Source organism: Eulemur rufifrons, chromosome 30, assembly GCF_041146395.1.
Source record: "Eulemur rufifrons isolate Redbay chromosome 30, OSU_ERuf_1, whole genome shotgun sequence".
NCBI classification, from domain to species: domain Eukaryota; kingdom Metazoa; phylum Chordata; class Mammalia; order Primates; family Lemuridae; genus Eulemur; species Eulemur rufifrons.
This window is the reverse complement of record NC_091012.1, coordinates 124,813,117-124,826,618: the sequence shown is the minus strand read 5'-3', so window position 1 is coordinate 124,826,618 and position 13,502 is coordinate 124,813,117. Positions and strand designations below refer to the sequence as shown.

Below are 13,502 nucleotides of genomic sequence, written 5' to 3'. Positions count from 1 at the left end.
ACCTTTGGAAGTGAGGGGTGAAGGAAAAGGAATTGATTGAAAATCTATTTAAGAAGCAATTAGGGCTAGGCATGGTGGCTCACACCTGTAATCACAGCACTTTGGGAGACTGAGGCAGGAGGATTGCTTGAGCCCAGGAGTTTGAGGTTGCTGTGAGCTCTGATGATGCCACTGCACTCTAGCCTGGGCAACAGAGTGAGACCCCATCTCAAAAAAAAAATAATAATAATAATTAGAATACCAAATCCCTTCCCCACTGTTATGGGTTGAATTGTGACAAGCTCCCAACCCTCCCTCAAAAAGATATGTTGAAGTCCTAATGGTTAGGACCTAACCCCTAATACCTCAAAATGTAACCTTATTTGGAGATATAGGGTTATTGCAGATGTCATTAGTTAAGATGAGGTCATACTAGAGTAGGGTGAGCCCCCTAATCCAACATGACTGTTGTCCTTGTAAGTAAGCCATGTAAAGACAAAGACACACAGGGAGACCACCATGTGATGACGAAGAGATTGGAGTTACGCAGCTGCAAGCCAACGGATGTCAAAGATTGCCAGCAAACCATCATAAACTAGAAAGAAACAAGGAAGGAGTCTTCTCTGCAGATTTCAGATGGACTGTGCCCCTGCAGACACCTTGATGTCAGACTTCTAACCTCCAGAACTATGAGACAATAAATTTCTGTTGTTTTAAGCCATCCAGTCTGGGGTACTTTGTTACAGCAGCCCAGGAAACTAAGGCTTCTAGCATGAAAGTCAGAGGTGCAGAGAAAAAAACTTGAAGGAAATAGATGATTCAAATGTAGAAACCTAAAAAAATAAAGAGATCACTAATAAGAGATAAGAAAAGATGTTGCATTAATGAAACAAGAACAGCATGATTACATATATATGTAAAAATTCTGAGAATTTTGGATTTTAAAGCCTCAATATAAAGGTTTGAATTTAAAGTTAAGGAACTCTCTTAGAAGTAAATCAAAACCACAGAGTTTCATTGTATTATTTGAGAATACTGGGGACAAAGAAACAAATAAATGGTTCCATAAGTTTCCAGAGGGGAGAAACTGATTTTACATAAGGGATCAAGACCAGACTTCTCAACCACAACACTGGCAGCCTTTAAAATTCTGAGGAAAATAATTTTCTACCTAGAATTCTAAAACCAGCCAAGCTCTCAGTTGAGTGTGAGGGCAGAATAAGAGCATTTTCAGACATGCAAGATTACAGAAATTTTACCTCCCATATGCATTTCTCAAGAAACTCTAGGCTGGGCTCAGTGGCTCACAACCTGTAATCCTAGCACTCTGGGAGGCCAAGGCGGGCAGATCGTTTGAGCTCAGGAGTTTGAGACCAGCCTGAGCAAGAGCGAGACCCCATCTCTACTAAAAAAATAGAAAGCAATTAACTGGACAACTAAAAATATATAGAAAAAATTAGCCAGGCATGGTGGCACATGCCTGTAGTCCCAGCTACTTGGGAGGCTGAGGCAGAAGGATTGTTTGAGCCCAGGAGTTTGAGGTTGCTGAGCGCTAGGCTGATGCCACAGCACTCTAGCCCGGGCAACAGAGTGAGACTCTGTCTCAAAAAAAAAAAAAAAAGAAACTCTAGAGGATATTTTTTCACCAATACAAGAGTATAAACAAGAAAGAAGATGAATATGGGATCCAAGAAACAAGGGATCCAACACAAGAGAGGTGAAGGGAATCCTTAAGATGTTGGGGAAATCCCAAAATAGCAGCCATGGAGCAGACCTGAAGAAACACATCTACATTGGAGCAGATCAGACGGCTCCAGAAGAGACTTATTAGGAAATGAAGTCATAAATGTAATGTATTTGAGTATGAAAGGAGATTTACCCAACTGAGAGAAAGTCTGAGCATATGGACTTAGGAAACCAAACAAATGGAAAAATTAAGACAGTTATTAACTTCAGAAAAAAAATTGGAAAGGAAGAGTAATCAGTATATTAGACATTTAAGCAACAAATAACATTTCCATTTACTGATCTAATAAAAATTAGAATATAACTATGTGGGACGGCTGTAGGGATAGGAAATGTATATAAATGTATAGTTGTGGGGATGAATAGGAAATGAGAGTTTAATCCTTATCTCTCCTAATGGAAAGTCAATAGATGATATCTGCTTTAGTCCTTTTGGGCTGCTATAACAGAATACCATAGACAGAGTGGCTTATAAACAACAGAAATTTATTTCTCACAGTGCTGGAGGCTGGGAAGTTCAAGATCAAGGTGCTGGCAGAATAGTGTCTGGTGAGAGCCTGCTTTCTGGCTCATAGATGTCTTTGCTGTGTACTCAATTGGCAGAAGAGGGCAAGTGAGCTCTCTTGGGTCCCTTTTATAAGGGCATTAATCCCATTCATGAGAACTCTGCCCTCATGACCTCCCAAAGGCCCCACCTCCTAATACCATCACACTGGGGGTTAGAATTTCAATATATGAATTGGGGTTTAGGTGGAAACACAATCGTTCAGTCTATGGCAATGTCCAAAACTGAAAAATCAAGAAGCATCTAATTTAGAGGTAAATGCCAAAAGAATCAGTTAAAATATTTGAAATGGTTGCCTCTGAGAATCAGAAAATGAAGAAAAGAGGAGCAGTGTCTAGTAGTTTTTATAACAATCATTAGAACTATTTGATTTTTAAAATTCTGTGCAAGTATGCATTTGATTTTAAAAACTAAATTAAAAAAATACAAGAAAGCAGGGCAATTGTTAGGAAGTGGGCAGGAGTGTGCTGGAACTGCTCATACTTGGCTTGGTCAAGCTGGTTGTTAAATTTTCAGGAATTTTGTGAGCCAGTTGTTAATTACAGCCATTAGTAAAACTTAAATTATATAAACTTACAACTAAGTAAACTATATTAAAAGCACAGGTATAACTACTCAAATTCATCACTTCTAATTATTTTCTAATTGTTATTCTAATTATCCTTAAATAATAACTAAAACAATTAATTATTCAATAATTAATTATAATTTAAATAAGTATATTAATATACAATGCATTGATTATGTTATAACTATATAATTTATAATATTTATGATTATAATTATAGTTAATGTTTAAATTTTTAATAATTTAAGAATAATAATTCTAATTACTCTACATTTTAGTATGATCTCTTGATGTTATTAATACCTATTGTATCTGTATGGTGGAAATGGTATATAATGGTGTGCTACCGGACATCTCTTCCCAACTCTGTGTGATGACATCATGTTGGTAACTTGAAAACATATATGTGTGTGTGTGTGTGTGTATGTGTATTTCTTACTGTTTATTTCTTAAAGTTTTTTATTGTTAAGTATAAAACATCTGTGGAAAATCATATAAAATGAAGCCGGGCACGGTGTCGTGCGTCTGTAGTCCTGTCTACTCAGGAGGCTGAAGCTGGAGGATGCTTGAGCCCAGGAGTTTGAGACCAGCCTGGGCAACATAGCAAGACCCTGTATCCAAAAAAAAGAAAATCATATAAAATGAATGTACAGTTTAATGCATTATCATAAGGCAAGACACCTTTGTAACTACCATCCATGTCAGAAGAAAGAATCACGACTGACCACCCCAGAAACCCTCTACCTGAGAGTAACCATACTCCTGGCTTCTATGGTAATCACCTCATTCCTTTATAGTTTCATCACCTAAGCATGCATCCATAAACACTGGGGTTTAATTTCACCTCTTATTTTTATATGGCTTTTACTAATCTGTAGGTTCCCCGTCCACCTCTTTTTTCTACCTCTTACGATTTGTTGATGAAACTGGGTCATTCATCCTGTAGCATCATCTCTCATGATCTGGATTTTGCTGATTGAATTTGTTGATGTAGCTAACATGTTCTTCTGTCCTCTGTATCTCCTGTAAATTGGTAATCGGATCTAGAGACTCATTCTTTATTATTAAAAACAGTGACAACAAAAATACTAATTCAGCAAATATATGTTAAATATTTATTACATGTCTGAATAGGATAAAAACATGAAGTAATTTTTAAAAGACTTAACATCATTTTAGGCAACTCGACAGAATCTTCTTGAGGAACAAATTGTTATAGTTCACTCTGTACCATTAGCTTGATCACTAAGTCAGGAGATTATCTCCAAAAATATTATGCCTTATGTGTGAAATATATAATAACTGACAAAGGGACTCCTGCTAACAGCATAGAAATAGTGCAGCAGTGCCTTCCTGAAGAAATTATTAACTGTATAACCACTTGTATAGAAATTGCTGTCTGTTTTTCAAGGCTGGTTTTAGGAATGGTACATTAACCAAGCACCACTGACAATGATTGCATTTTTCATGAGAACAATTTGCAGAAACTCAGCAATCAAGTATTGTTAAAAAGAAAAATCAGAGCTTTAGTAATAATCAGTGCCTTAAGTAAAAAAAAAAAAAGACACAGAATAATAAAATTGTATAACCTGATGCTTTTTATCACTTTTTCCTATGGTGAACCAGCGACATGGGCTCCCTAACTAATGCTAATTATTTGTAGAATAATATTGACAACTTAAAGAAATGTTTATTTGCTTAAAATCAAACCTCAAGCCTTCCTTTTAATGAACAGTAGTTGGCTAAATTATTTTAAGTGTGGCTTAGCTTTAAGTTGTAGCTTACTTTCATAATGTACACGAACGTATGTACTATGTTTATACAAATAATACAGTTTTAGTAACATGAGAACTTATTTCACCTCTACTGTTAAATCTTAGTTTGGAAGTAAGGTAAGATGCTCATATTTGTGGGCCAGGAAGATGTGAAAGAATGAAGATTGCCCAAAATCCAAAAATTTTCAACCCTAGTCTATAAATTTACAGTATTATATTGGCTATGATTCATAGAAATGACATTAAGTTTAAAATATTCATGTGTATCATTTTTAAAATTTCTCCAAGAGTAAGTCATTGCCTTCTGTATTTTTGGAAAAGTGAATATTCATTTCTCCCTGGTAATATTAAATTATGACAATCTTTGGCATTCAAATTAACCTGTCAAATTATATTCTCCAAAATTCTCCAGCGTTTGCAGAGATATGAGAAATTTCTAAAAGTGAAAATATCAAGATATGATGGTTATGAACCAGAGTAAAATAAGTAAATACCAAAAATTATACTGTTCCATCATGGAATATTAAGAAAGAATCAAATACAACCCAAGCATATTTTGGATCAATAATTATTACAGATTTCTACAAATAAAAAGCCTCCAGCATTAAAAGATGTTGGATCAGCATTTCCGGAAATCTATGACTAATACCATTATACTATCTGTCCCAGGGAATTTTATTATGACATCATCTCTTGAGAAACTTTAAATATTAATCCATAGGTTATTCTCAGCATACAATCCATTACTTTTTTTCTCAGAGTACCTTCTCACCTAGCACACATAAATTAGTATATTAATAATTCTTTTAACATGCTAATGTAAATAGGATCAGATGATGCTATTTAGGTTTGCATTAAAGTGAATAAAAATGCTCTATGCAATGACTGTGCTTTGCCAGTCTCTTTTTGCCTTCACAGATTGTTTCTGTGAATTGTGTGAATTCAAAGAAATATTATTTTTGATAACAATTTTACAGTGTCACCCTCAGGAATTACTTCTATAGTTCGAGTAATTTTGAAATAATTCATGATATTCATATTTTCCTTCTAAAATCATACAAATCTTTCTCCAGGAGATAATTTGTTCACCATGTAATTCCCCCACCCTGCTGTGGCAGATGCTGCAGGTGGGCCGCCCGTGTGCCTCACCTTTACCACTTCAGAGCACACAGCCTGACTTCCAACTTACCAGCCCCGGGACCTCTTTGTTGAGGGTGTTCTGCTGCTGCACGGAACCGCTGCTGCTGGGGCTTAAGCGCGCAGGCCAGAAGTGCCAGGGAATGAGTGCTCCTCCGGAGTAGCTCTCACTCAGTGCCGGGGAGAAGTTGGTGCATCTCCCAGCTCCTTCTGCCCTTGGTGGAGTAACTGTGGTGTGTCTGTGTGTGTTACTTCCCCAGCATGACTGAGGTCCAGGCACCCACAGTGGTAAGGGACTTACAGCCTTGTTGGCTGCCTTGCCTTCCTTGTCTTACTTCCCCAGTAACTTCCCCATTCTCCTACTGAGGCATTTTCTGTTAGTTTTGGGTTTGTTTTGGTTTTGTACCTTCTAAATAAACTACTGTACTTTCTCTTGAATCCTTGCCTCAGAGCAGGCTTCTGGGGAAAACCAACCTAAGACTCACCAGCCCTTACCGCTTTGGTTCATTCTTTCCTCAACATTTGAATTCATTTGTCATTTCCTAGTTTTATAGGGCAATGAAGAGAGTAAATGTCAACTTTGTTAGGAAATGTCTTTTCACCTACTTCTGAACATGTTGTCTTCCTTGTACTCTGTGTCAAGCAAGAATAGTCATTTTATCCCTTTGCTAATCCTCCAAAGTATAGAAATCTACAATTGATTTTAGCTACCTGGAGAGAAAAAATGGGATCTCTGGTGTCTTTTTTTTTTTTTTTTTTTTTGAGACAGAGTCTCACTCTGTTGCCCAGGCTAGAGTGAGTGCCGTGGCGTCAGCCTAGCTCACAGCAACCTCAAACTCCTGAGCTCAAGCGATCCTCCTGTCTCAGCCTCCCGAGTAGCTGGGACTACAGGCATGCACCACCATGCCCGGCTAATTTTTTCTATATATATTTTTAGCTGTCCATATAATTTGTTTCTATTTTTAGTAGAGGTGGGGTCTCGCTCTTGCTCAGGCTGGTCTCGAACTCCTGAGCTCAAACGATCCGCCCACCTCGGCCTCCCAGAGTGCTAGGATTACAGGCGTGAGCCACCGCGCCCGGCCCTCTGGTGTCTTTATAGTCAAATCAAAGTTTCAGTCAGTACTTGTTGATTTCACGTGTCTTTCAGCTTTAAAATTCTATGGGTTTTAGCACCAATTCTTACAGAAACTATTCCAGGAAATTGAAGAGTAAGGACTACTTCCCAACTCATTTTGTGAGCAGGATAAAAGTGGTGAAAACTGAATGTCTGTATAGTTAACAGTAATTTACCAATGTCAATTTCCTGGTTTTGATATTATACTATGACTATTTAAGATATCACCACTGGGGGAAACTGGGGGGCGGGGGGAGTGCATGGGATGCTTTGTACTATTTTTGCAACTTCCTGTAAGTCTATGGTTATTTCAAAGTAAAGTCTAAAAAATTTTATGAGTTTATGTGATCATAACAGGAGAGGGACAAGGCACAATAGGTATTGGTTTGGGATTCTTGGCTACTGTCACTTTCCAGGTGGTAAAAGTATAGGCTGATAGGAGGTGCCTGGAGGTGATAAAACTAGTTAAGGGCCTGGCTGGAGCTATAACAGTTACTTTTCCTTTACTGGGTTTTTTCCAGCACATCACAGTGCCTCATTACTACTGCTGCAAAGGAATGGGAGTGGGAAAGGGAGCTTGGCCCAAGTACTCTGCTGTCCTTTTTGATCCCGCTTGGCACACTAATAAGAATGAAGCAGGTGTACTTGCAGGACAAACCCTATTCTTTCTTGCCTTTCCCCAGGTTACTAATGTGGGAAAAGCTCTTTAATTAGAGAAACAATCTTTAACCCACAATTAGAAATGATGCACTTAAAATATAAACTCCTAGGGCAGTAAACATGTTGTAAATAAATTTCTATCAAAATGTAAATTACCAGCCGGGCGCAATGGCTCACGCCTGTAATCCTAGCACTTTGAGAGGCTGAGGAGGGAGGATCACTCGAGGCCAGGAGTTCAAGACCAGCCTGAGCAAGAACGAGACCCCATCTCTACTAAAAAAAAAAAAATAGAAAGAAATAATCTGGACAGCTAAAAATACATAGAGAAAAAAAATTAGCTGGGCATGGTGGCTCATGCCTGTGGTCCCAGCTACCCGGGAGGCTGAGGCAGGAGGATTGCTTGAGCCCAGGAGTTTGAGGTTGCTGTGAGCTAGGCTGATGCCACAACACTCTAGCCCGGGCAACAGAGCAAGACTCTGTCTCAAAAAAAAAAAAAAATGTAAATTACCCATCATTATAAAATAGAGTGTTCTTGCAACTTAAAGGAGAGGAGTTTGTTCAGCCCATTGGAATGGAAATACTCTCACAGGGCACGACCTCTTCTGCCTTTTCTATTTCTGTACCTCTGTGTTTCTGTCTGCTCTTCTGTCTGTATCTTGCTACTATTGGGGGTACATAAAGGTTCATCAATTATATAATTATAAAATTTCCATCTTTATCTTATGGAATGTTTGCTGCCTTGAATACTACTTTGCCTATTATTAAAATTTCCACAATGCTTTCTTTTTTGCCAGAATTTGCTTAGTGTAGCTTTGCCCAAATTTATTTTTAACCTTTGCTTGTCATTTATGTGTGTCTTTGATAAATATCATATAGTTGTACTTTAATAATTTCCACACCATGAAAGTCTTTTGTCTTTTAAGGAAGAAATTTAATGTGTTATGCTTATTGTGACAATTTACTTTGGTCTTGTTTATATTATGTTCTCTGCTTCCTATGTGTTCTTGATGTTTCACTTCTTTTTCCTTTTTTGACTTTTGCTGGGATTATCCAGTTTTCCCTGATCTGTCTTTTTCCTTTAGTGATTTGTAAGATTTGTATATTAATTTTATTCTGCAGTTATTATTTTTTTTTTTTGAGACAGGGTCTTGCTCTGTCGCCTGGGCTGGAGTGTACTGGTGTCACCATAGCTCACTGCAACCTGTAACTCCTGGGCTCAGGTGATCCTCCTACCTCAGCCTCCCAAGTAGCTGGGACTACAGGTGTGCACCACCATGCCCAGATAATTTTTCTACTTTATGTAGAGGTGGGGCCTCGCTCTTGCTCAGGCTAGTCTCGAACTGCTGAGCTCAAGCTATCCTCCCACCTCAGCCTCCCAAAGTGCTAGGATTACCAGTGTGAGCCACTGCACCCGGCCAATTCTGCAATTATTTGCCTTAATTTGTTTAGTTTCTAATTCTGTATTTGAAACTATGTACTATTTAATTATGAGAAGTAAAAATTATCTACATCTACCCCCCCCCCATGCCCATCAAGACATTTACCACACTTTAACCCTACCCATATATCTAATATTTTGTTGAAATAATCCAGGTTTAGGCAGGGTGTGGTGGCTCACGCCTGTAATCCTAGCACTCTTGGAGGCCAAGGCAAGAGAATTGATTGAGGTCAGGAGTTCGATACCAGCCTCAGCAAGAGCGAGACTCCATCTATACTAAAAATAGAAAGAATTAGCTGGGCGTGGTACTGCACACCTGTAGTCCCAGCTACTTGGGATGCTGAGGCAGGAGGATCACTTGAGCCCAGGAGTTTGAGGTTGCAGTGAGCTATGATGGCACCACTGCACTCTAGACATAAATAAAATAGTGTTTTGGTCAGGCTGAGATGAGAGACCAACAATGATAATGGACAAAGTAGTATGATAGAATTTTTTAAAATTGAGTTTTATATTTTCTTATCTTTCATTTATTTCCTCCCTGCCTTTACTAAAACGCTTAACATTTCAGTCACATTTCAGTCTAATGTTGAAGTGTGTTGATTGAAGAGGTTTAATTCTGCAAGTAATAAGAAGAAGAATAATTTTCAAAGAGGAGAAAAATAATTTAGCCCTTCAATTCCTGTTTTTTTGCTCCTGATAACTGATAAATGCTAGGTGCCTAGTCAAGCATGACTATGGTTATAATCTTCACTTAGAAACTTGGGCCAGGGAAAAATGTTCTCAATACAGTGTGAAAATTTTTGAATTAATTTAAAAAATATAACTGCTTGGCCGGGCGCGGTGGCTCACGCCTGTAATCCTAGCACTCTGGGAGGCCGAGGTGGGCGGATCGTTTGAGCTCAGGAGTTCGAGACCAGCCTGAGCAAGAGCGAGACCCCATCTCTACTAAAAAAAAAATAGAAAGAAATTATATGGACAGCTAAAAATATATATAGAAAAAATTAGCCGGGCATGGTGGTGCATGCCTGTAGTCCCAGCTACTTGGGAGGCTGAGATAGGAGGATCGCTTGAGCCCAGGAGTTTGAGGTTGCTGTGAGCTAGGCTGACGCCACGGCACTCACTCTAGCCTGGGCAACAGAGTGAGACTCTGTCTCAAAAAAAAAATATATATATAACTGCTTTATTGAGGTATAATTGATATATAGTAAATTGCACATATTGAAAGAGGACAATTTGATAAATTTTGATGTATGTATACACCTATGAAACCATCACCACAATCAAGATAATGAACATAGGGCCAGGCGCAGTGGCTCACGCCTGTAATCCTAGCACTCTGGGAGGCCGAGGAGGGTGGATCACTCGAGGTCAGGAGTTCGATACCAGCCTGAGCAAAAGTGAGACCCCGTCTCTACTAAAAATAGAAATTATCTGGACAGCTAAAAATATATATAGAAAAAATTAGCCGGGCATGGTGGCGCATGCCTGTAGTCCCAGCTACTCGGAAGGCTGAGGCAGAAGGATCGCTTGAGCCCAGGAGTTTGAGGTTGCTGTGAGCTAGGCTGACGCCACGGCACTCTAGCCCGGGCAACAGAGTGAGACTCTGTCTCAAAAAAAAAAAAAAAAAAAAAGATAGTGAACATATCCTCCATATCCGCATAAATTTCCTTGTGCCCCTTTAATCCCTCCCTTCTGCCTTTCCCAGCCCCTGTCTCCAGGCAACCACTCATCTGCTTTCTGTCAGTATAAATCAGCCTGCATTTTCTAAAGTTCTATAGGAATGGAATCAAATAGCATGTGCTCTTTTTTTGTCTGGCTTCTTTCACTCAACATAATTATTGTGAGATTCATCTATATTGTTGCATGTATCAATAGTTCATCTGAGTAGTATTCCATTGTTTTGATACACCACAATTTGTTTATCCATTCACCTGTTGATGGACATTTGGGTTGTTTCCAGTTTTGGGCTATTACAAATAAAAGTACCTTGGACAGTTATGTACAGTCTTTGTGTGGACATAGACTTTCATTTCTCTTGATATTGTCAATCTTTTTAATTTTAGCCATTCTAATAGGTGTAAAGTGATATCTCACTGTGGTTTAATATGCATTTCCTTAATGACTAAGGATGTTAAGCATCTTTTCATATGTTTGTTTTCCATTTGCATATCTTTGGTGAAGTGTCTGTTCAAATACTTTGCGCATTTTTGGTTGGGTTTTTGTTCTTAATGACTTTTGAGAGTTCTGTAGTATTTTGCTTACAATTCCTTTATCAGATATGTGTTTTGCAAATATTTTTCTCACACTGTGGTGTTCCCCCTCCCCCTTTCTTAACAGTGTCTTTCAAAGAGCAGTAATTCTTAGTTTTGGTGAAATCCAACTTATCAACATTTTATGAATTGTACTTTTTTTTTTTGAGACAGAGTCTGGCTCTGTTGCCCGGGCTAGAGTGCCATGGCGTCAGCCTAACTCACAGCAACCTCAAACTCCTGGGCTCAAGCGATCCTCCTGCCTCAGCCTCCCGAGTAGCTGGGACTACAGGCATGTGCCACCATGCCCAGCTAATTTTTTCCATATTGGTTTTTAGCTGTCCAAATCATTTCTGTCTATTTTTAGTAGAGATGGGATCTCGCTCTTGCTAAGGCTGGTCTCGAACTCCTGAGCTCAAACAATCCACTTGCCTCGGCCTCCCAGAGTGCTAGGATTACAGGCATGAGCCACTGCACCCAGCCAACTTTATTCTTCTTTCTCAAAATTTTTTGACTATTCTGATTCCTTTCCTTTATCATATAAATTTTAAAGTCAGCTTGACAATTTCTACAAAGTCTTTCTGGGATTTTGGTTAGGGTTGCATTGAATCTATTAATCAAAATCTGGGGAGAATTGGCATTGTGTTATCTATTACTACATTACAAATTAGCCCAAAATCTAGCAGCCTACAATGTCTAATATTTATTATCTCACAGACCCTGTGAGTCAGGTGTCTGGGCACAGCTTAGCTCAGTGCCTCTGCCTCAAGGTCTCTTACAAGGTTGCAGTCAGCTTGTTAGCCAGGGCTGAGCTGAAGGCTCAACTGGGGGAGGTTCTGCTTTCAAACTCACTCGTGTGGTTGTTGGCAAGATTCATTTCCTTGCCGACTGTTGGCTGGATGCCTCCCTCTGTTCCTTGACTTGTGAGCCTCACTGTAGAGCAACTTACAACATGGCAACTAGCTTCTCCCAGAGGAAGAAAGTAAGAGAATGCTCAAGACAAATGCCACAGACTCTTTGCAACCTTATCTAGCAAGTGACATTCCATCATTTTTGCCTATTCTGTTCATTACAAGTGAATGACTAAGTCCAGCCCACACTCAAGGGGAGGGGATTACACGAGGGCATGAATATCAGAAGGCAGGGATCATTGGGGACCATCTTAAAGGCTGTCTGCCACAGATGTCTTAACAATGAGTCTTCCAGTTTAGGAATATAGTATATCATTTATTTATGTCTTCTTTGATTTTTTCGCATTAATGTTTTGTAATTTTCAGAATGTAGACCTTGTACATATTTTGTAAGAATCATGCCTAAGGATTTCATGTTTCTGGTGCTATTATGAATGTCACTGTTTTAAAATTTCAATTTCCAGGCCGAGGCGGGAGGATTGCTCAAGGTCAGGAGTTCGAGACCAGCCTGAGCAAGAGCGAGACCCCGTCTCTACTAAAAATAGAAAGAAATTATCTGGACAGCTAAAAATATATATAGAAAAAAATTAGCCGGGCATGGTGGCGCAGGCCTGTAGTCCCAGCTACTCGGGAGGCTGAGGCAGGAGGATCCCTTGAGCCCAGGAGTTTGAGGTTCCTGTGAGCTAGGCTGACGCCACAGCACTCTAGCCCGGGCAACAGAGTGAGACTTTGTCTCAAAAATAAAATAAAATTTCCAATTGTTTATTGAGGTACAATTGATTTTTATATGTTCTCATATCCTGTGACCTTAATAAACCCACTTATTTGTTCTAATAACTTTTTCTGTAGACTCTTTTGGGTTTTTCTACACAGACTAGTTGTCAGTAGAAATGGTTTTATTTCTTTTCTGATTTATATATCCTTTATTTCATTTTCTTGCTTAATTTTACTGGCTAGGACTTCCAGTACAATGTTGAATATAGATCACTATTCTTTCTTACATCCCAGAGGTTCCTTCTAGAATCATTTTTATCCTTCTGGGATATGGGTTTTGTGTTTTGTTTTGGTTTTTTTGTTTGTTTGTTTTTTGTTTTTGTTTTTTGAGACAAGGTCTCTCTATGTTGCCCAGGCTGGACGACTCAGCTTCCTGGACACAAAGGATCCTCTGCCTCAGCCTCCTGAGTAGCTGATACTACAGGCATGCACCAGTACACCTGGCTTGGGATATGTTCTTTAAAAGTTATTTTAATGATGTCTGCTTATGACTGAAAATATCTTTATTAGGCCCTAATTCATAAAAGTGTATTCACTGGGCATAAAATTATTTGACAATTATTTCTCTTGCTACTTCAAAGGTCCT

At 38.9% G+C, this 13,502-nt stretch overlaps 1 protein-coding gene across 1 annotated transcript in view; it reads left to right on the top strand.

Annotated features, from left to right (window-relative positions):
- The window catches only part of C30HXorf58 (chromosome 30 CXorf58 homolog), a 46,006-nt gene extending 40,072 nt beyond the window's left edge, over window positions 1–5,934 (top strand). The window contains exon 11 of the mRNA XM_069464312.1: window positions 5,752–5,934. Within this exon, the coding sequence (XP_069320413.1) occupies window positions 5,752–5,934 (183 nt within the window). The remainder of the gene's footprint in view (window positions 1–5,751) is intronic.
- Window positions 5,935–13,502: the final 7,568 nt, after the last annotated feature.